The sequence below is a fragment of the Oncorhynchus mykiss genome, chromosome 22 (genome assembly GCF_057628025.1).
Source record: "Oncorhynchus mykiss isolate SJ-2025 chromosome 22, ASM5762802v1, whole genome shotgun sequence".
NCBI classification, from domain to species: domain Eukaryota; kingdom Metazoa; phylum Chordata; class Actinopteri; order Salmoniformes; family Salmonidae; genus Oncorhynchus; species Oncorhynchus mykiss.
In genome coordinates this window covers 50,588,884-50,611,382 of record NC_143043.1, presented here as the reverse complement: position 1 = coordinate 50,611,382, position 22,499 = coordinate 50,588,884, and the positions used below count along the sequence as shown (strand labels likewise).

Genomic DNA, 22,499 nt, shown 5'->3' with positions numbered 1-22,499 from the left:
CAGTCCATTTCAGCAATGGTCAGCTCCTTTTCCTGCCTCATTGCAGATAGTTATGTTCAAGCAATAGTGAATGTAATGCATATTTCCAATAGGTATGTTCCTGGTATTGTCACTATAATCGTGCATGTCACAAGTTAATTGCACTATGAGTTTTCTTAGGACACAGAGTACTTTTTTTATTGCCTAGTTCTTATGTGCTTTGTATTATTCTGTGGCAACTATCCTGGACTGAGAGGCTCACAGACTACAGTTTAAGTCAGAAGTTTACACACACTTAGGTTGGAGTCATTAAAACTCATTTTTCAACCACTCAACGAAACTTCTTGTTAACAAACTATAGTTTTGGCAAGTCGGTTAGGACGTCTACTTTCTGCATGTCACAAGTCATTTTTGAAACAATTATTTACAGACAGATTATTTCACGTATAATTCACTGTATCACAATTCCAGTGGGTCAGAAGTTTACATACACTAAGTTGACTGTGTCTTTAAACAGCTTGGAAATTTCCAGAAAATTATGTCATGGCTTTAGAAGCTTCTGATAGGCTAATTGATATAATTTGTGTAACGCTCGTCGTTGGAATGATGTGAGGACCAAAGCGCAGCGTGGTAAGTGTTCATCATATATTTATTTAACAGAGAACACTAAACAAAATAACAAAGGAGAACGAAACGAAACAGTTCTGTAAGGTGACAGACACATAACAGAAAATAATCACCCACAACTCAAGGGTGAAAACAGGCTGCTGAAAACAGGCTGCTGTATGGTTCTCAATCAGGGACAACGATTGACAGCTGCCTCTGATTGAGAACCATACCAGGCCAAACACAGAGATACCAAATTATAGAAAAAATAACATAGACAACCCACCCAACTCACGCCCTGACCATACTAAAACAAAGACATAACAAAAGAACTAAGGTCAGAACGTGGCAATTTGAGTCAATTGGAGGTGTACCTGTGGATGTATTTCAAGGCCTACCTTCAAACTCAGTGCCTCTTTGCTTGACATCATGGGAAAATCTAAAGAAATCAGCCAAGACCTCAGATAAATAATTGTAGACCTCCACAAGTATGGTTCATCCTTGGGAGCAATTTCCAAACACCTGAAGGTACCACGTTAATCTGTACAAACAATAGTACGCAAGTATTAACACCATGAGACCACGCAGGCGTCATGCCTCTCAGGAAGGAGACACGTCTTAGAGATGAACATACTTTGGTGCGAAAAATGCAAATCAATCCCAGAACAACAGCAAAGGACCTTGTGAAGATACTGGAGGAAACAGGTACAAATGTATCTATATCCACAGTAAAATGAGCCCTATATCGACATAACCTGAAAGGCCACTCAGCAAGGAAGAAGCCACTGCTCAAAAACCGCCATAAAAAAGCCAGACTACGGTTTGAAACTGCACATGGGGACAAAGATCGTACTTTTTGGAGAAATGTCCTTTGGTCTGATGAAACAAAAATAGAACTGTTTGGCCATAATGACCATCGTTATGTTTGGAGGAAAAAGGGGGAGGCTTGCAAGCCGAAGAACACATCCCAACCGTGAAGCACAGGGGTGGCAGCATCATGTTGTGGGGGTGCTTTGCTGCATGAGGGACTGGTGCACTTCACAAAATAGATGGCATCATAGGGAAGGAAAATTATGTGTATATATTGAATGCAACATCTCAAGACAGCAGGAAGTTAAAGCTTGGTCGCAAATGGATCTTCCAAATGGGTCTTCCAAATACTTCCAAAGTTTTGGCACAATGGCTTAAGGACAACAAAGTCAAGGTATTGGAGTGGCCATCACAAAGCCCTGAACTCAATCCTATAGAATATTTGTGGGCAGGACTGAAAAAGCCTGTGAGCAAGGAGGCCTACAAACCTGACTCAGTTACACCAGCTCTGTCAGGGGTAATGGGCCAAAATTCACCCAACCCATATGAGAAGCTTGTGGAAGGCTACCCAAAACGTTTGACCCAAGTTAAACCATTTCAAGGCAATGCTACCAAATACTAGTTGAGTGTATGTAAACTTCTGAACCACTGGGAATGTGATGAAAGAAATAAAAGCTGAAATAAATAATTCTCTCTACTATTATTCTGACATTTCACATTCTTAAAATAAAGTGGTGATCCTAACTGACCTAGGACAGGGAATTTTTACTAGGATTAAATGTCAGGAATTGTGAAAAACTGAGTTTAAATGTTTGAGGCTAATGTGTATGTAAACTTCCGACTTCAACTGTATATGTGAATCCGGAACACAGGTGTATCCAATAAGCTGTGTGAAGTTCATTAGGCCATACCGTATATGATACACTACAAACATTCAAACACAAGAATAGTTCTTTATTTCAATCAAATGGATTTCTAAATGCATTTATGGAGAAAAATGTGTAGTGTTGATTGCATGAACAGAGTTAAAACGCAAACCTGAGATGTATGCTAATGTAGGCATATCCTTTACGAAAATAAAATAATATATTGGCAAACGGGCGTTTGGTGCAGGCGGTAGAAGAACAAAGTCGCGTTAATAAAAACAATGCTTTGTGGAACATACCACTTTAATCGTCTCCTGCAAGAAAGACCGTGCAATATGTTATGTTTAATCCAGTGAAGGTCCTTTCCAAAGATAATTGCGAACATGTTTCAATACATATTCATGAAAATATATATATTTATTTTACGAGAGACCGAATTATATGCTTTTATTGATTGAGGTGATGACCTGCTATTCTAAATGTTATTTGAAAACTATCAAAATGCGTCAAATTGCAAATTGTCAGGCTTGAATCTGAATTAATATCTCATTCATCATCATTAGAGGCTGATAAGTTAATTTAACAATTTAATTCTGTCTAAATGGGTTATAGCTACATTCATGTCATGTAATATATGAAAGTAACATTTGAAAAGAAGCATTCATTTGAGACAAACAGCGGTGGAGATGATTTCACTTCAGTAGGCTAATAACAGCATAAATCTCCCTTTTTGAGAGCCGTGATAAGCCTACAATTATACATTTAGCCTGCACGACAAATATGGCAACATCTGGCATGTCATTAGACTGTTTACAGCATCAGACTGAAACAAATACAATATGTTCCTAACATGATGCCAGAGAAGGCTCTCCAAATCTGATTAAATCAAGTTGACGTGTGTCTGTTTATGTGAGGTCATGTTTGTAAATTAGTTGGACGCCGAAATGCAAAAAAATGCAACAAAAAAAAGTAGATTTGCTGTTATTTAGATAGGTCTATATTACTATGGTGATATAGGTATATTTTACCACGCTACTATAACCAAATGACTATCAGAAGTCTCAGTACTGATACAGAAGGCAACATAACGCATTATTCAATAACAATTTCCAAATCCATAGATGGAGCAGTCGGGTCAGTTTCTTATTTTGTATTTCCACCTTAATAATTAACGGTGGAGTGTTTTGGCCCCACTTGCTCCCTGTAGTTTAGGGTTTTTGTCCTCCCGCAGCAGCTGTCACCCTACATTACTCGCAGTCAGCTCAATGAAACATTATTCTAAACATATGCATCGTAATCAGTTCGGTCACACTTACAAGAACACGCGTTAATAAGGCAATCAATCACTCTGGAACAAGCACGTTGTTCTGTAACAGAGCATAAACAGTATGTAATGAAGAATTGGAGGTTGGCATGACGGGCTGATCAGATAGTCAATGTCAAAAAAAAAATGCGCTGAATGTCAGTAAATGTAGTGTTCGTGTCGTTTCTATAACATCTTCAATTTACAACAAGCAGTTCAATTACCCATAAAATACAGTCAATTAAGTAGGGGTGGTTGGACAGTAGGGGCAGAATCATCGATCTTTGTATTTCATTCTCTGGTGGACATTTAATTCGTTGTTTTCTATTAGCACCGAAATAAAGAAAGTATACAATATATTATACAACCCAAATATGATTTTTCTTGTCAAAAGCAATTCGGCAAAAAGGTGACAGTTTTTTTGTTGTATGTTATGATGAAGTATTTTTTCAGTCTGCACATTGGATACAAAACTGATCGTGTTATTGTGGGCAGTGTTTTTCCGCTGTCTTTTCCTATGTCTATTTTTATCTAACTCAGTGCCTTTGTTGTAGGGGTTGGAACCTTCCGCAGGGAAACATGGCGATATATCACGCCCAGGTCTGCTGCTGACCTAATCCTATTTCTTTAATGGGGACGTTCAAAAAATGTCACTTATCTCAAAGTCCCTTGAAGGCACTCTGGTATATATTTAACCAACTGCAATTAACGACAGTATCAGCTTGTATAATTTAGAGGTAATGTCAAAAAGAATGGTACATTTTAGATTCGGAATGACCCGTGATAGCAGTCTTTATATTGCCAATAGTGTTCGGCGTCGTGTTAATTAATGCCAGACAGACTTTCCGGAGAGAATATAGGCCCAAGTAGCCTGCCAGTATGGCTTCTTATATGCTACAGATACAGCTTCCCTATTGATTATATTATATTTCACCTGTATTTATCTAGGCAAATCAGTTAATTAATAAGAACCTATTGATGTAAATACATAAAGTGCATAATAAACATATTGCACGAAATGTAAACACATAATATCCATAACCAAAGATGATCTCACTTTTATCTCACTTTTATCATACCTCTACAAACCTGTGATTTTGACAAAAATATCGACATGTATTCATATAGTGTGTTTTCAATATCTCAAACAAAGATAGGAAAATGTTTGACGATTTAAAAAAAAAAAGATTTATTTCCCAAGAACAAACATCATCAATAAATGACATGATTTACATAAAGATATTTACACATTTTTTTCTCAAGTTAAAATGTGTAAATTCATACAGTTGGTAATATTTTAAATACAGAGATATAATATACAGATCCATGTATCTCAGAGACCCTGGGGACATAGGGCAATACACTAGTATTTCATTATTTCAACCTTTTTAAACAGCTTTCACTTATCCTTTTATCAGCCCTTGGAGGCCTTGTTTCAATGTAGTACAACATGTACTCTCGCCTTTTACATGTATGGACTTATAACATGTATTTTGCATACGACTTATTTGGTTTGTTTGTTGCCATAGAAGCATGTTTACCTTACAATATAATAGTCAAACGTTATGGTGAAATAGGCGTGTATGATCTCCAGTGTATACGGATTTAAATTGAATAAACATTCAACAAGTCAGATAAATTATTAATATCTATATATAAGAAATGTAATTTACACGTCATGGGTCGTTTTCCAATCCACAGCGGTAAATATTTTGGTTGAAAACTATTTGAACGATATGTACTGTCTGTTGAGTGAAGGGGGCCAGATTGGGAAAGAATGGAAATACCGTTTTTAATTGAACAAGGTTGCTCCATATAACATGTAACGGAAATATAACAGGAAAAGTGTAAAGGGCAGTTGCTGGATCCAACTTCTAACTGAAACGAACATTGGCTCTACCGAGTACACTTTTTTTTTTAAACCACATGTAAGGAATGTCACATTTTACGGTACAATCTAAGCACCAAGAACAATGTTGTATGTTCCAAGTCTTTTATCTGTCATGTCTAATGACTTCCCTCAGGGGGTTATTAGCACCCGACAGCGGGTCTCAGAACGAGGAGTGAAAGTACAAGATTGGCAATTTTCGCCATAATCCTCTATTCTCAACATCATTACTGACAAGTTCGATGCGGTGCAAAATTCTATGCACCTTACTTGAAGATTAGGTATATCCCTTGAACTGTACCGGTTATTATTCAGTAGTAGTTGTTGTGGCACATAATGTAAATATGATTCTCACCATAACCTACATTAATAACGAATCTACACGTACCAATATTTCATAGAGAAAAGCAATGCCCAGCATTGATTTGATAAATGCAGAGAACAATAATAAATACATAAAAATACTTACTTTTACAGTGCCTTAAATTAAGACCAAAATATAACTGGGAAATTCGAAAATAAGATAATTGATAGAAAATATATTTGATATAAGTGGATAAATCACGAGTACCGTGGGCCTATCACTAAATTAGATAGTTATTTCTAGGTTTTAAGGCACAGGAATAAAGCTTCATCACCGACGCACGAACAAAATAGTCCGTTAAATTACTGTCAATTTAGCACTTACCAATGTTAACACCTTTTGGCTTCTTTAAAAAAAAAAGCGAATTATGCTAATTGTTTTGAAATTACCTTTATTTGTCCTCCAAATATTGGAGTCGTAGATGTAGGCCTATGTATAAACTAATAGCAAAGCAGAAAACAGAACCAACTACACTTGATTTAGATCTTCCACACGATGAAGTTATCTGTTTAGTGAAGATTCCTCTCTCTGATCTGGTGATGGAGCCGAGGTTTTGCTCAGGACAGCGGCAGAATACGGAAAAAATCCACTTTCGGACCTTTGCCCGGATGCGGTGCAGTTGAAGTCAGTGTTGGTACTTCTGGAGCCTAGCGCGCTGGCCGCCTGGCTGCTGTGACAACTGAGGCACGAGCATGGCCCAGTGACCGATGGTGCGCTGACCGCAGCTGCACATGCTGCAGCCGCTGCTGCTGAAGCTGCCGCAGAGCTATTGAGGCCTGAGGGTGACTGATAAAGTCCTGGGTGCCTGAAGCCACAGAGAAGCTCTGGGCGTGAATAGGGATGGGAGAGTGCACGGAAAGTATCGAGAGGGCGAATGGAGGTAGTGAAAGGTGACGCTGCATCACCAGACGCAGCTGCGGCAGCGGCAGCGGCAGCTGCTGTGACACCTACATGCGGGTAATAGTGCAGAGGTATGTGGGAATGGAAAGGGTATGGTAGACTTCCGGTGGCTGCCGCGTGCGTCATCATGTAGGTGTAAAAGCTTGGATCTGCTGGATGGGGCCAAGACATTGCCAAACGTTGCCTCTTGTCCTTCATCCGCCTGTTCTGGAACCATACCTACAGACAGAGAATCATCATCCATGTTTACTTTAGGACCCTATTAAATCCAACCCGAACTGTAGCATTGTAGTATTACAAAATATCGGGTCGACTCGCATGCATTTTCCCAATGTTCAGGACATGCGTGTGCCTATATCAATATTTACTGCGTAAACATTGCTAATGCAAGTTTGATCAAATTCGGAGTTTAAAACGAATACATATATTTGTGAATAGTTATTTATAGGGACCCTTAAACAAATCAGCAAATTGAAGAAATGTGTTGACTTTTTTTGTAGTTTCTTTTTTTCATTACTTCATTACAGATTCATTTCTGGAATAGATTCGAGTAGACCATTGTCTTGCTCACAATGTGAATTATGCAAAACGGATTCGTTTATAGGTTTGCTCTGTGTGTGTGTGTGTGTGTTTTCTCTCTCTATCTCTCTCTCTCTGTGTGTGTGTGTGTGTGTGTGTGTGTGTGTGTGTGTGTGTGTGTGTGTGTGTGTGTGTGTGTGTGTGTGTGTGCGTGCGTGTGTGTGTGTGTGTGTGTGTGTGTTCCGATGTATGCATGTTGACCAGCGTGTGTTGTAGTGGAGTGTGTAATATAACTGTAGCATATATATTCCTAACTATTTGTGATGTAACCTACATTATTATGTCATGTATTTTACATTTTTAAAAGGATTGAACCTTTATTTAACTTGTGATACAGCCTGGAATCAAACCAGGGTCTGTAGTGACACCTCTAGCACTGAGTGCCTTAGACCGTTGCACCACCCTGTAATGCATATAACAGAACACAGGCCTACCTTTATTGTAGTTTCAGGTAGATTGAGTGATGCGGCAAGTTCACATCTTCTTGGTCTTGAGACATAATTTTCCCTGTAAAACTCTTTCTCCAGTCTTCCTATTTGTTCTCTGGTAAATGCTGTCCGGTACCTTCTCACCTGATCCGCATTTGACATGTTTGAACACATTCCATTGCCGTTAAGATTGGAAAGGGAGGATGAATTTGTGTTGGAGCCTCCAGAATTATTGTCAGAAAAACCTTTAGGAAAGAAATATGCAATTATTATTAAATAATCTCATCTAAGCTTTATAGGTAATGTTGTTGTGTATACTGACTATTATATATTCTTATGAAATCACATGAGATAATACCTATACGCTAAAAAATACATAATTTTTGTTGTAGCATTTGTTGTGAAATATTTGAAAATGAAACACACTTTTATTCTTTATTAGTTATTATTATTATCTATAATATTGTTATATTATTATAATATTGGTATTGTTATCCATTATCTGTTTTAAAATATCAAATACATTTATTTATCTTTCATGATTTATTTCGATCATTACATTTGAGGTCCAAGTGAATATTACCTTTGTTGTTGTTTTCCTTGTGTTGGCTCGGGGAACGATACGATGGGCATCCCACTTCCACATCACTGTTCATGTCTGAGTCTTGAGAAACTTCAGGGTACAAGTGGATTTTTTTTCTGCTTTCTGACAAGGAAATCTCCGCTGAGGAGTTATTCTCGCTGTTGTGGTGGGCACCGAAAAGTCTGTCCGTTTCGAACTTGCCTTTGTTTGGAATATCCCCGAGACTTCCATGAAGCGAGGCGGAAGTTATTGTCGGGTTTAGTCGATCACTGTGCTGAGCATTTTCAAGGGCCTCCAACACTGAATTTCCAGCCGAGTCTGACAGGTTTGAGAGCCTTTTGCCAGACACGGGACTGTGTAGACCTCTCTCCATCAGAATCATCTCTTTTTTTCTCCTCTCCATCAATAAGCCTTGTAGAAAAAAATATATATATTTCCGGGGCTGGTGCTCGGATGAGTTGTGGCGGAGTTAATCCGCATTCAGATCAGCAACTGTCTCTAAACAATATAACACCTTTTTTTTATGAGAGAGAGAGAGAGAGACGTAAAAATAAATAGAATACCAATGCGAGCAACGAATGACCGTTCAAAATGACCCGTGAATCATTTTTAGCCCAAAATGTAAAGGTACGCGTGAAGCTGCTCGAATTATCGTATATTGTAACAGGTTTATAAGCAAATAAATACGATATGGCGTTCATTTGATGATGGATGCGGCCTGCGGTCAGACGAATGGATAAACACACGGAGCGGAAGAGGAGAAGTGAGGAGTGGAGTGAGTGTGTGTTCCTGGATTGATCCGAGTCTGCTTTAGATTGCTCGTGGGTTTGGCCTCGCCTGAAATTGACAGCCTGATTAATAAAATGAGCGCGGCAACATCTCCCTCTTCTTTCAGGAATATCATTATGCTTTGATTCACTGTTGTTTCTCCCTTCTCTTCTCTCTGCCCCTCAGTCTGCTTCTCTTTCTCCATCGATCATTTCACTGAGGCATTTTTGAATGATACATTATTACTTAAATATTTATTTTGTGAGATCCATTTAACAGCGTTTAAATGCGAGTTATGATTGTGAACATAACTGTTTCACTTTTTTATCATGATTTGAAGTTGTCTTTTGCGTTTTTGTCATGTTTGTGTTCTACACTGCACACCCGTAAAACACATTTTGAGAGCATCATTATAATATGTCTATAATTTAAACAATCTATGTCAGATACAGTATGGTGTAACCAATGCCACAATGCTTGTGATATTGGCAGTTTCGGTTTTTATTAGTAGCCTATTGTCTCCCTTACTTCTCGAACAATATACTGTGATTTAGAATGAATTACAATTAATAAGAAATTGGACCTAACGAAAACTAATTTCTTCTTTCTTTTTGTAATTTTCAAGCCTGGAATAATTATGTTTTATTGAGTTCAATCAAACTCCTCATGAAATATGACCTTTTTTTTTACACAGGTTTGAAATTGTATTATAATCAGACCTGTGTTGTATATGATTTGGTGTCGTGCATATTTTAGAACTATACTACCAGTATCTCAAAATGTATAGGTTACACAAGTTACTACCGGTATCTCAAAATGTATAGGTTACACAAGTTACTACCGGTATCTCAAAATGTATAGGTTACACAGGTAACTACCGGTATCTCAAAATGCATAGGTTACACAGGTAACTACCGGTATCTCAAAATGCATAGGTTACACAGGTTGCAATCACAAGTTTCTTCTGTTATCAAGTATTGTGGTATTAATATTGTGATGAGTTAGTAGCATGTCTCCCGATGTGTTGCTTCTAGATCTTTTAGGCATCATGAACTATAAGGTATATTGTAATATTGTTTGGAACAGAATACATCCAGGTAATGCTCTGTCTCCTAAATGGTGTCAGATTCAGAGGGAGAATGGCTCCTAACGGTAAGGTGAATGCATCGTGTATACGGTGGCGGAATGTAACAAAGCAGGAAGGAACGTCGTGTATGCATCCTTTGGCGCCCCCCAGTGTTTCCCTGGATTATCACAATGCCTGAGCGTTGAGGTGTTCCATTTTCTGTGAGTAGTAAGGCCATCCTGTGATGAACAAGATAATATCTACAGTTTAAGTTTACATACACCTTAGCCAAAAACATTTAAACTCAGTTTTTCACAATTCCTGACATTTAATCCCAGTAAAAAAATCCTGTTTTAGGTCAGTTAGGATCACCACTTTATTTTAAGAATGTGAAATGTCAGAATAATAGTTTATACAATTATTTATTTCAGCTTTAATTTATTTCATCACATTCCCAGTGGGTCAGAAGTTTACATACACTCAATTAGTATTTGCTAGCATTGCATTTAAATTGTTTATTTTCGTTCAAATGTTTAGGGCAGCCTTCCACAAGCTTCCCACAATAAGTTGGGTGAATTTTGGCCCATTCCTCCTGACAGAGCTGGTGTAACGGAGTCAGGTTTGTAGGCCTCCTTGCTCGCACACGCTTTTTCAGTTCTGCCCACATATTTTCTACGAGAGTGTGGTCAGGGCTATATGACGGCCAATCCAATACCTTGACAATGTTATCCTTAAGCCATTTTGCCACAACTTTGGAAGTAAGCTTGGGGTCATTGTCCATTTGGAAGACCCATTTGCCACCAAGCTTTAACATCAGCCAAGACTGATGTCTTGAGATGTTGCTTCAATATATTCACTTAATTTTCCGTCATCATGTTGCCATCTATTTTGTGAAGTGCACCGGTCCCTCATGCAGTAAAGCACCCCCACAACATGATGCTGCCACCCCTGTGCTTCATGGTTGGGATGGTGTTCTTCGGCTTGCAAGCCTCCCCTTTTTCCTCCAAACATAAGGACGGTCATTATGGCCAAACAGTTCTATTTTTATTTAATCAGACCAAAGGACATTTCTCCAAAAAGTACGATCTTTTTGCACTTTTCGCACCAAAGTACATTAATCTCTAAGAGACAGAACGCGTCTCCTTCCTGAACGGCATGACGGCTGCGTGGTCCCATGATGTTTATCCATACATACTATTCTTTGTACAGATGAATGTGGTACCTTCAGGCATTTGGAAATTGCTCCCAAGGATGAACCAGACTTGTGGAGGTCTGTAATTTTTATCTGAGGTGTTGGCTGATTTCTTTTGATTTTCGCCATGAGAGTGAGCGAGTTCCTTTTCATACCTAAAGACAAAGGATTTGTCCGGTTGAAACATTGTTGAAGATTTATGATAAAAACATCATAAAGATTGATTCTATACATCGTTTGACATGTTTCTACGAACTGTAATATAACTTTTTGGACTTTTCGTCTGGACTTTCGTCTGGACATGCCCGCGCCTTGTGAATTTCGATTGGTGAACTAAACACGCTAACAAAAAGGAGATATTTGGACATAAAGATGAACTTTATCTAACAACGCAAACATTTATTGTGGAACTGGGTTTCCTGGGAGAGATAAAATTAATCCCTTACCTTTAATGATCTTCATATGGTTGCACTCAGAAGACATTCATTGACTCAATAAATTTTCCTTTTGTTCGATAAAGTCTCTTTATGTCCAAAAAACCTCAGTTTTGTTTGCGTGTTTTCTTCAGTAATCTACAGGCTCAAATGCAATCAAAACAGGCAGACAAAAAATCAAAAGTGTATCCATAAAGTTCATAGAAACATGTCGAACGATGTTTATATTCAATCCTCAGGTTATTTTTAGCCTAAATGATCTCTAATATTTCAACCGGACAATAACGTCGTCAATATAAAAGGTAAAAGAGATAGGCACTCTCTCGGGATTGTGCATGAAAAAGCTCTACGACACGTCTGGGTCTACTCATTCAGACTGGTCTTACTCCCTCATTTATCAGAATACAAGCCTGAAATAATGTCTAAAGACTGTTGACATCTAGTGGAAGGCATAGGAACTGCAATTTGAGTCCTAAGTCAATGGATACTGTAATGGCATTGAATAGAAAACTACAAAACCACAAAAAAAATTCTCAGGATTTCGCCTGCCCAATCAGTTCTGTTATACTCACAGACACTACTGTTTTCTATCCAAATCTACCAGTTATATGCATATCATATCTTCTGGGCCCGAGTAGCAGGCCGTTTAATTTGGGCATGCTTTTCATCCAAAATTCAGAATGCTGCCCCCTACCCTAGAGAAGTTAAGGAGAAGTATATCTTTAATTTTGTGCATCACACTTGTATCTTTTATCAATGTTTATGATGAGTATTTCTGTAAATTGATGTGGCTCTCTGCAAATTCGCCGGATGTTTTCGAGGCACAACATTACTGAGCATAACGCGTCAATGTAAACTGAGATTTTTGGATTTAAATATGAACTTTATCGAACAAAACATACATGAATTGTGTAACATGAAGTCCTATGAGTGCCATCTGATAAAGATCATCAAAGGTTAGTGAATCATTTTATTTATATTTCTGCTTTTTGTGACTCCTCTCTTTGGCTGGAAAATGGCTGTGTTTTTCTGTGACTAGGCACTTACCTAACATAATTGTATGGTGTGCTTTCGCTGTAAATCCTTTTTGAAATCGGACATGATGGGTAGATTAACAAGAAATTAAGGTTTAATTTGGTGTATTGCACTTGTGAATGTATGAAAGTTAAATATTTATTTAAAATATTTTTGAATTTCGCTCTCTGCCATTTCAGCGGTTGTTGTCTAGCGGAACCCCTAGCCTTTAAGGAGCAGTTCTCTCTCTGTGGGTCTAACCCCAAGACGTTCTGGAAAACGGTTAAAGACCTGGAGAATAAACCCTCCTCCTCACAGCGGCCCATGTCCCTTGATGATGTGGTTGTTACTGACAAGGAGCACATGGCTGTACTCTTTAATCACCACTTCATTAAGTTAGGATTCCTATTTCACTGCCATGCTTGATCCTAGGTCCCATGCTCTTCTCAATTTACATCAACAACATAGCTCAAGCAGTAGGAAGCTCTCTCATCCATTTATATGCAGATGATATAGTCTTATACTCAGCTGGCACCTCGCCGGATTTTGTGTTAAACACTCCACAACAAAGCTTTCTTAGTGTCCAACAATCTTTCTCTGCCCTTAACATTGTTCTGAACACCTACAAAACAAAGGTCATGTGGTTTGGTAAGAAGAACGCCGCTCTCCCCACAGGTGTGATTACTACCTCTGATGGTTTAGAGCTTGAGGTAGTCACCTCATACAAGTACTTGGGAGTATGGCTATATGGTACACTGTCCTTCTCTCAGCACATATCAAAGCTGCAGACTAAAGTTCAATCTAGACTCTGTTTCCTCTATCGTAATCGCTCTTCTTTCAACCCAGCTGCCAAAATAACCCCGATTCAGATGACCATCCTACCCATGCTAGACTACGGAGACGTCATTTATAGATCGGCAGGTAAGGGTGCTCACGAGAGGCTAGATGTTCTTTACCATTCGGCCATCAGATTTGCCATCAATGCACCTTATAGGACACATCACTGCACTCTATACTCCTCTGTAAACTGGCCATCTCTGTATACCCTTCGCAAGTGCAGCCCTCATCCTCCACATACAACACCCGTTCTGCCAGTCACATTCTGTTAAAGGTCCCCAAAGCACACACATCCCTGAGTCGCTTCTCTTTTCAGAGGCTAGCGATTGGAACAAGCTGCAAAAAACACACAAACTGGACCGTTTTATCTCCATCTCTTCATTCAAAGACTCAATCATGGACACTCTTAGTGACAGTTGTGGCTGCTTCTCGTGATGTATTGTTGTCTCTACCTTCTTGCTCTTTGTGCTCTTGTCTGTGCCCAATAATGTTTGTATCATGTTTTGTGCTGCGATCATGTTGTGCTGCTGCCATGTTGTGTTGCTACCATGCTGTGTTTTCATGTGTTGCTGCCATGCTATGTTGTTGTCTTAGGGATCTCTTTCTGTAGTGTTGTGGTGTCTCTCTTGTCGTGATGTGTGTTTTGTCCTATATTTGTATTTTATTTTACATTTTTAATCCCAGCCCCCATCCCTGCAGGAGGCCTTTTGCCTTTTGGTAGGCCTTCATTGTAATAATGGGATATTACAATGGGATATTAGCACAAAAATGTTAATTATTTGGGGAATTGGCTCCTTGTGATGCATGTATAGACTATAATGTCACCTGATATATAGGATAGCTGTCATTTTGTCAGTAAACAAAACATGTAGGTCTAGCCATGTGTTTTCCCCTTGTGATGCATGAATAGACTATTATGTCACGTGATATAGGTTACTATAGCTGTCGTTTGTCAGTAAAACTAGTCAGCTTTTGTAGGCTATTCCCGAAAAGGGCCAACAAAACTTCAATACAAAAACTATGTATTTATGAAATACATGAAACAAATAGTATCATTATTGGTTGATTCGTATTATGTAGTGTTTGAATTCATATTTATATGTAAATAAATAGGCATACTCTGTGTATGATTAATTGTAGATGGTTTAAATTAGCCATGATACTTAGGTTCTATCATTGGAATAGTTCAGTGTTATTTTATTTCTATTTCATTTTAGAATCATTTAGTTAAAAACTTCTTAAGGCTAGGGAGCACAATTTTCACCTCCGGATGAAAAGTGTGCCCAAAATAAACTACCTGCTACTCAGGCCCAGAAGCTATGATATGCATATAGTTGCTAGATTTGGATAGAAAACACTTGAAAGTTTCTACAACTGTTGAAATTATGTCTGTGAGTATAACAGAACTTATTTGGCAGGCAAAACCACAAGGACAAACAATCCAGGAAAAACATTTTTTGAGGTCACTCTCTTTTCAATGGGTTTTCTATGTGGATCTAGATTTCTAAGGAACTTGCTTGCAGTTCCTATCGCTTCCACTAGATGTCAACAGTCTTTTGAAATTCCTTTGAGATATGAAGAAGTCGCCATTTCCTATCTGGGTGGAGTGGGAAACTGGGAAACACTGGGCCAAATGTACTGTTGTGGTTGGGGCGCGAGACCTGAAAGCTTGCTCCACTTTTCGTCCAGTATTGAACACAGTTTATTTAAAAATTGTATTGATTATTTACGTTTAAAAATACCTAAAGTTGGATTAGTAAAGTTGTTTGAAATGTTTGGATTAAGTTTACAGGTAATTTATTAGATACTTTGTAGTCATGTTGCGCGAGTTGGAACCTGTGTATTTTCTGACAAAAATAAATAGACATTTTGGGGATATAACAACAGAATTTATCGGACAAAAGGACCATTTAATGGACATATTGGAGTGCCAACAGAAGATCTTCAAAGGTAAGGCATGAATTATATCGTTATTTTTGACTTTTGTGTCAAAAGCCTTTTTGAAATCTGACACTGTGGCTGGATTAACAAGAAGTTCATATTTAAACCCATGTATAACACTTGTATGATTTATGAATTATTATTATGAGTATTTCTGTTTTTGAATTTGGCGCACTACTTTTTCACTGGGTGTTGTCAAATCGATCTCGTTAACGGGATTGGCGTGCGAAGGGATCACTAATAAGTTAACTTTAATTAAGAACCTATGCCCAAAGCTCTTCATCAAGTTTAATTGTTGCACTTGTGACTCACTGATGAGGTCTTTGATGTTAGTGGGCTAAAGGTGGACACTGTTTTACAACAGTGTGCAGTCTGTCAACAACCTTTTAAGACACTCGTTTGAGTAGAAGTCAAAGACAAAACAGCAGGTTGTAGAGCAAAAATCAATTGTCTGGTTTTGTTTTTCGACTTCTCAAATTGTGCTTGTTAGGAAGTAATTTAAACCCACAGGTGTAGAACTTGCTTTGGACTGTGATGGATATTCAGCTACTGCAGTCTCCACAATTGATGAATCCATTCTCAATGTAAACTGATAGAGCCATCTAGTGATAACCTTCTACCATTGCAGGCTGCCACCCTTTAAGACCATAGATTTGTGCTAGAAGGTATACTCTATTCATTAGCAACAACAGAATCTTCAAATGCAAGTATTATGCCCGAAACTGTACTCACAGCGAAAGGTTACACTCGCTGTACACCGACTGATTCGACCTAAGGAATTCAACTAGTTATGAACGTGTTAGAACGTCTAGTCTGTGTGTGCCACTGTTATGGCCGTTAGAAATACAGAAACTATAAAGGAAATATACAGTGCCTTCGGAAAGTATTCAGACCCCTTGACTTTTTCCACATTTTGTTATGTTACAGCCTTATTCTAAAATAGATGACAGACATTAAAATCCTAAGCAATCTACACACAATAACCCATCATGACATCACAATACCCCATAATGACATCACAGTACCCCATAACGAAAAAGCAAAAACAGGTTGTTAGAAATGTTTTAAAATTTATAAAAAACAAAAACAAACATTATTTACATAAATATTCAGACCCTTTGCTATGAGACTTGGGTGCATTCGGTTTCCATTGATCATCCTTGAGATATTTCTTTTTATTTTATTTATTTTTATTTCACCTTTATTTAACCAGGTAGGCTAGTTGAGAACAAGTTCTCATTTACAACTGCGACCTGGCCAAGATAAAGCAAAGCAGTGCGACACAAACAACAACACAGTGTTACACATGGAATAAACAAGCATACAGTCAATAACACAATAGAAAAAATAAAGTCTTGATTGGAGAAAAAAAATAAAACTTGATTGGAGTCCACCTGGAGTCCAAATTCAGTTGATTGAACATGATTTGGAGACGGCACACACCTGTCTATATAGAGTGCCTTGCGAAAGTATTCGGCCCCCTTGAACTTTGCGACCTTTTGCCACATTTCAGGCTTCAAACATAAAGATATAAAACTGTATTTTTTTGTGAAGAATCAACAACAAGTGGGACACAATCATGAAGTGGAACGACATTTATTGGATATTTCAAACTTTTTTAACAAATCAAAAACTGAAAAATTGGGCGTGCAAAATTATTCAGCCCCTTTACTTTCAGTGCAGCAAACTCTCTCCAGAAGTTCAGTGAGGATCTCTGAATGATCCAATGTTGACCTAAATGACTAATGATGATAAATACAATCCACCTGTGTGTAATCAAGTCTCCGTATAAATGCATCTGCACTGTGATAGTCTCAGAGGTCCGTCAAAAGCGCAGAGAGCATCATGAAGAACAAGGAACACACCAGGCAGGTCCGAGATACTGTTGTGAAGAAGTTTAAAGCCGGATTTGGATACAAAAAGATTTCCCAAGCTTTAAACATCCCAAGGAGCACTGTGCAAGCGATAATATTGAAATGGAAGGAGTATCAGACCACTGCAAATCTACCAAGACCTGGCTGTCCCTCTAAACTTTCAGCTCATACAAGGAGAAGACTGATCAGAGATGCAGCCAAGAGGCCCATGATCACTCTGGATGAACTGCAGAGATCTACAGCTGAGGTGGGAGACTCTGTCCATAGGACAACAATCAGTCGTATATTGCACAAATCTGGCCTTTATGGAAGAGTGGCAAGAAGAAAGCCATTTCTTAAAGATATCCATAAAAAGTGTTGTTTAAAGTTTGCCACAAGCCACCTGGGAGACAAACCAAACATGTGGAAGAAGGTGCTCTGGTCAGATGAAACCAAAATTGAACTTTTTGGCAACAATGCAAAATGTTATGTTTGGCGTAAAAGCAACACAGCTGAACACACCATCCCCACTGTCAAACATGGTGGTGGCAGCATCATGGTTTGGGCCTGCTTTTCTTCAGGACAGGGAAGATGGTTAAAATTGATGGGAAGATGGATGGAGCCAAATACAGGACCATTCTGGAAGAAAACCTGATGGAGTCTGCAAAAGACCTGAGACTGGGACGGAGATTTGTCTTCCAACAAGACAATGATCCAAAACATAAAGCAAAATCTACAATGGAATGGTTCAAAAATAAACATATCCAGGTGTTAGAATGGCCAAGTCAAAGTCCAAACCTGAATCCAATCGAGAATCTGTGGAAAGAACTGAACACTTCGGTTCACAAATGCTCTCCATCCAACCTCACTGAGCTCGAGCTGTTTTGCAAGGAGGAATGGGAAAAAATGTCAGTCTCTCGATGTGCAAAACTGATAGAGACATACCCCAAGCGACTTACAGCTGTAATCGCAGCAAAAGGTGGCGCTACAAAGTATTAACTTAAGGGGGCTGAATAATTTTGCACGCCCAATTTTTCAGTTTTTGATTTGCTAAAAAAGTTTGAAATATCCAATAAATGTCGTTCCACTTCATGATTGTGTCCCACTTGTTGTTGATTCTTCACAAAAAAATACAGTTGTATATCTTTATGTTTGAAGCCTGAAATGTGGCAAAAGGTTGCAAAGTTCAAGGGGGCCGAATACTTTCGCAAGGCACTGTAAGGTCCCACAGTTGACAGTGCATGTCAGAGCAAAAACCAAGCCATGAGGTCGAAGGAATTGTCCGTGGAGTGCTGAGACAGGATTCTGTAGAGGCACAGATTCGGAAAAGGGTACCAAAAAATGTCTGCAGCATTGAAGGTCCCCAAGAAACAAGACTCTTCCTAGAGCTGGCTGCCCGGCCAAAATGAGCAATGGGGGGAGAAGGGCCTTGGTCAGGGCGGTGACTCATCTCTAGAGATCCTCTGTGGAGATGGGAGAACCTTCCAGAAGGACAAACATCTCTTCAGCACTCCACCAATCAGGCCTTTATGGTGGAGTGTCCAGACGGAAGCCACTCCTCAATAAAAGGCACATGACAGGCTACTTGGAGTTTTCCAAAAGGCACCTAAAGACTCAGTCCATGAGAAACAAGATTCCCTGGTCTGGCGAAACCAAGATTCAACTCTTTGGCCTGAATGCCAAGTGTCACGTCTGGAGGAAACCTGTCCCCATCCCTATGGTGAAGCATGGTGGTGGCGGAATCATGCTGTGGGGATGTTCTTCAGTGGCAGACTAGTCACTGGGACTAGTTCTTCAGTGCCTGACTAGTCACTGGGAGACTAGTCAGGATCAAGGGAAAGATGAACGGAGCAAAGTACAGAGAGATCCTCGATGAAAAACCTGCTCCAGAGCACTCAGGACCTCAGACTGATGAGAAGGTTCACCTTCCAACAGGACAATGACCCTAAGCACACAGCCAAGACAACGCAGGAGTGGCTTCGGGACAAGTCCCTGAATCTCCTAGAGTGGCCAGAGCCCGGAATTGAATCCGATCAAGCATCTCTGGAGAGACCTGAAAATAGCTGTGCAGCAACGCTCCCCATCCAACCTGACAGAGCTTGAGAGGATCTGCAGAGAAGAATGGGAGACACTGCCCAAATATAGGTGTGCTAAGCTTGTAGCATAATACCCAAGAAGACTCGAGGCTGTAATCGCTGCCAAAGGTGCTTCAACAAAGTACAGAGTAAAGGGTCTGAATACTTATGTAAATGTGATATTTCCATTTTTTTTATTTTATACATTTGCAAACATTTCTGAACACCAGTTTTTGCTTCGTGATTATGGGGTATTGTATGTAGCTTGATTGGGGGGTGGCACAATTGAATCAATTTTAGATTAAGGCTGTAATGTAACAAAATTTCTAAAAAGTCAAGGGCTCTGAATAATTTCTGAATACACTGTAGCTTTCATCAGATTTGATGTGCAGCTACGCATTGTGTTGTATGCTCCCTGTTTTCGATCTTTATTTGATTTGATTTGAAGAACACAACTTTCTATTGACAACATGCCTTTATTTGGGGGGGGGGGGGTCTATTATATTGTTAAGTACAGACAGCAAGTTTAGGTGTGATGTTCAAGTGTGATAGTGTTTCCATTTCGTGCTACTTTGAATTTTAACCTTTATTTATCTAAGTCAGTTAAAACTTCGTAGGGCTGCAATCCCGTTAACGGGATCGATATGACAACAGCCAGTGAAAGTGCAGAGCACCAAATTCAAACAACAGAAATCTCGTAATTAAAATTCCACAAACATATACCATTTTAAAGGTAATCTTGTTGTTAATCCCACCAAAGTGTCCGATTTCAAATAGGCTTTACAGCGAAAGCACCACAAATTATTATGTTAGGTCACCGCCAAGTCACAGAAACATTCTGCTATTTTTCCAGCCAAAGAGAGGAGTCACAAAAAGCACAAATAGAGATAAAATGAATCACTAGCCTTTGATGATCTTCATCAGATGACACTCATAGGACTTCATGTTACACAATACATATATGTTTTGTTCGATAATGTGCATATTTATAGAAAAAAAATCTCAGTATACATTTGCGCATTATGTTCACTAGTTCCAAAAACATCCGGTGATATTGCAGAGAGCCACATCATTTTACAGAAATACTCATTATAAATTTCTATGAAAATACAATTGTTAGACATGGAAATATAGATACACTTCTCCTTCAATGCAACCGCTGTGTCAGATTTTTTTTTAAAGGAAAAAAAAGCAAACCATGCAATAATCTGAGTACAGCGGTTGCATTGAAGGAGAAGTGTATCTATATTTCCATGTCTAACAATTGTATTTTATAGTACAGTATAGGGGCTGGGTTGAAAATCGACCAACCTCAGATTTCCCACTTCCTGTTTGGATTTCTTCTCAGGTTTTTGCCTGCCATATGAGTTCTGTTATACTCACAGGCATCATTAAAACAGCTTTAGAAACTTTATAGTGTTTTCTATCCAATACTAATAATAATATGCATATATTAGCAACTGGCACTGAGGAGTAGGCTGTTTACTATGGGCACCTCTGGGCACCTTTCATCCATGCTACTCAATACTGCCCCTGCAGCCATAAGAAGTTTTTAAGAAAAAAATATTATTTTACAATGACGGCCTACCAAGAGACAAACGGCTTCCTGCGGGGATGGGGGCTGGGATTAAAAATACAAAATAAAATATATAAATATAGGACAAAACACACATCCTGACAAGAGAGACAACACAACACTACATAAAGAGCGACCTAAGACACCAACATAGCAAGGCAGCAACACCTGACAACACAGCATGGTAGCAACACAACATGACAACAACATGATAGCAACACAACATGGTAACAGCACAAAACATGGCACGGACAACAAACCGCACAAAGGGCAAGAAGGTAGAGACAACAATACATCACATCATTTTTATTGGAGTTGACTATTTAGTATATGGCGTAACCTTGAGCAGAGTAAACCCTCACAAGAGATCCTACTGAAATTGCACATTGCCTAAATTCAATTCTAAGACTTTGAACAATGTTTGGAGTTATTGATTCTATAGTGACATCCATGCCAATGGACGTATAAGGCTTGAATAATAGTTTAAAATGTTTTTTTCGAGGACTAAAATATTTGAATGGTGGTAGACTCCTATTCCAACCATAGCTAGCACGGTGGTTTGTGTATTCCCCAACGAAAAAAAACGATCCCAATAGCCGCTTGAAAAACATTGTTTTCGGTAAAAAAAATGTGTATATGTGAATGTGATGCATTCATTGTTTTTAACACGAAGATAAAAATATGTTGATTCCTGTATTGCTATTTCATGGAATTATTTTGTATATACCATTGTGACTTTTCTCATTACAATTGCATAACTAGTTTGAAATAAATATTTTAAGAATAACTAATGAAGTCGACACAAAGCATGCAACATTTTTAAAATGGGCTATTAGCTGCTTCCCATGTTTAACGTGTTCATGTTTTTTTTCTCCCATTTTCAGACAATAACCTTCTTTTTTTCTGTTCTGATTTTTTGTTTGTTTGTTCAGTTCGGGATGCATTTTTACCCTTGCAAATGAATAGGCTGTTTCAGTAGTTGATTGCAGTTCCGATAGGTTCAGCCGTGAGAAAGTCTTGGCGAAGTTGGCAACGAAAACGTTATAGCCTAAGTTAACCTGTATATATCCGGTTTAATAAAAGCTGTCATTGATGAATAAAATAGGCTTTTGACACATTTGTTGACAATACAAAACCATTGTTATGAAGTCACTTATGAAGTCACTTATGAAGTCACTTTATATATGCCCTAAGCATAGGCCTATTTAATATTCAAATGTCTTGCAGTTTTTACGTTTTATAGTTTTGGAAACCTGAGTATTATATAATTCACATTTTCCTTATTTTACTATTATTCTTTCCAAAAAACAAAACCACAATAGCATGTCACGTGAAAGCAACCGACCAACCACATTTAGTTGTCAGTGTTTTGTCATTAGTCAGGCGAAACATATATAATGGCTTATTTGTCTTCATCCTTGGTCTGGTTTCACGCGC

The 22,499-nt window shown here is 38.6% G+C and overlaps 1 protein-coding gene across 1 annotated transcript; it reads right to left on the bottom strand.

Annotated features, from left to right (window-relative positions):
• Window positions 1–6,187: 6,187 nt before the first annotated feature.
• Window positions 6,188–8,706, bottom strand: LOC110502137 (homeobox even-skipped homolog protein 2). The gene is made up of 3 exons (XM_021580002.3): window positions 8,307–8,706; window positions 7,730–7,968; window positions 6,188–6,935 (listed from the first exon to the last, which is right to left on the bottom strand). Exons 1-3 carry the CDS (start codon window positions 8,686–8,688, stop codon window positions 6,318–6,320), a joined length of 1,239 nt encoding a protein of 412 aa, XP_021435677.3. The 5' UTR covers window positions 8,689–8,706; the 3' UTR covers window positions 6,188–6,317.
• Between the last annotated feature and the right edge of the window lie 13,793 nt (window positions 8,707–22,499).

Bases quoted from the DNA above. Each gene is read 5' to 3' on its own strand.
- LOC110502137 (XM_021580002.3), bottom strand. From the start codon at position 8,688: ATGATTCTGATGGAGAGAGGTCTACACAGTCCCGTGTCTGGCAAAAGG. The intron at 7,969-8,306 runs GTAATATTCACT...TCTTTCCTAAAG, and splicing joins CAAGGAAAACAACAACAAAG to GTTTTTCTGACAATAATTCT. The intron at 6,936-7,729 runs GTAGGCCTGTGT...CTCTGTCTGTAG, and splicing joins TACCTGAAACTACAATAAAG to GTATGGTTCCAGAACAGGCG.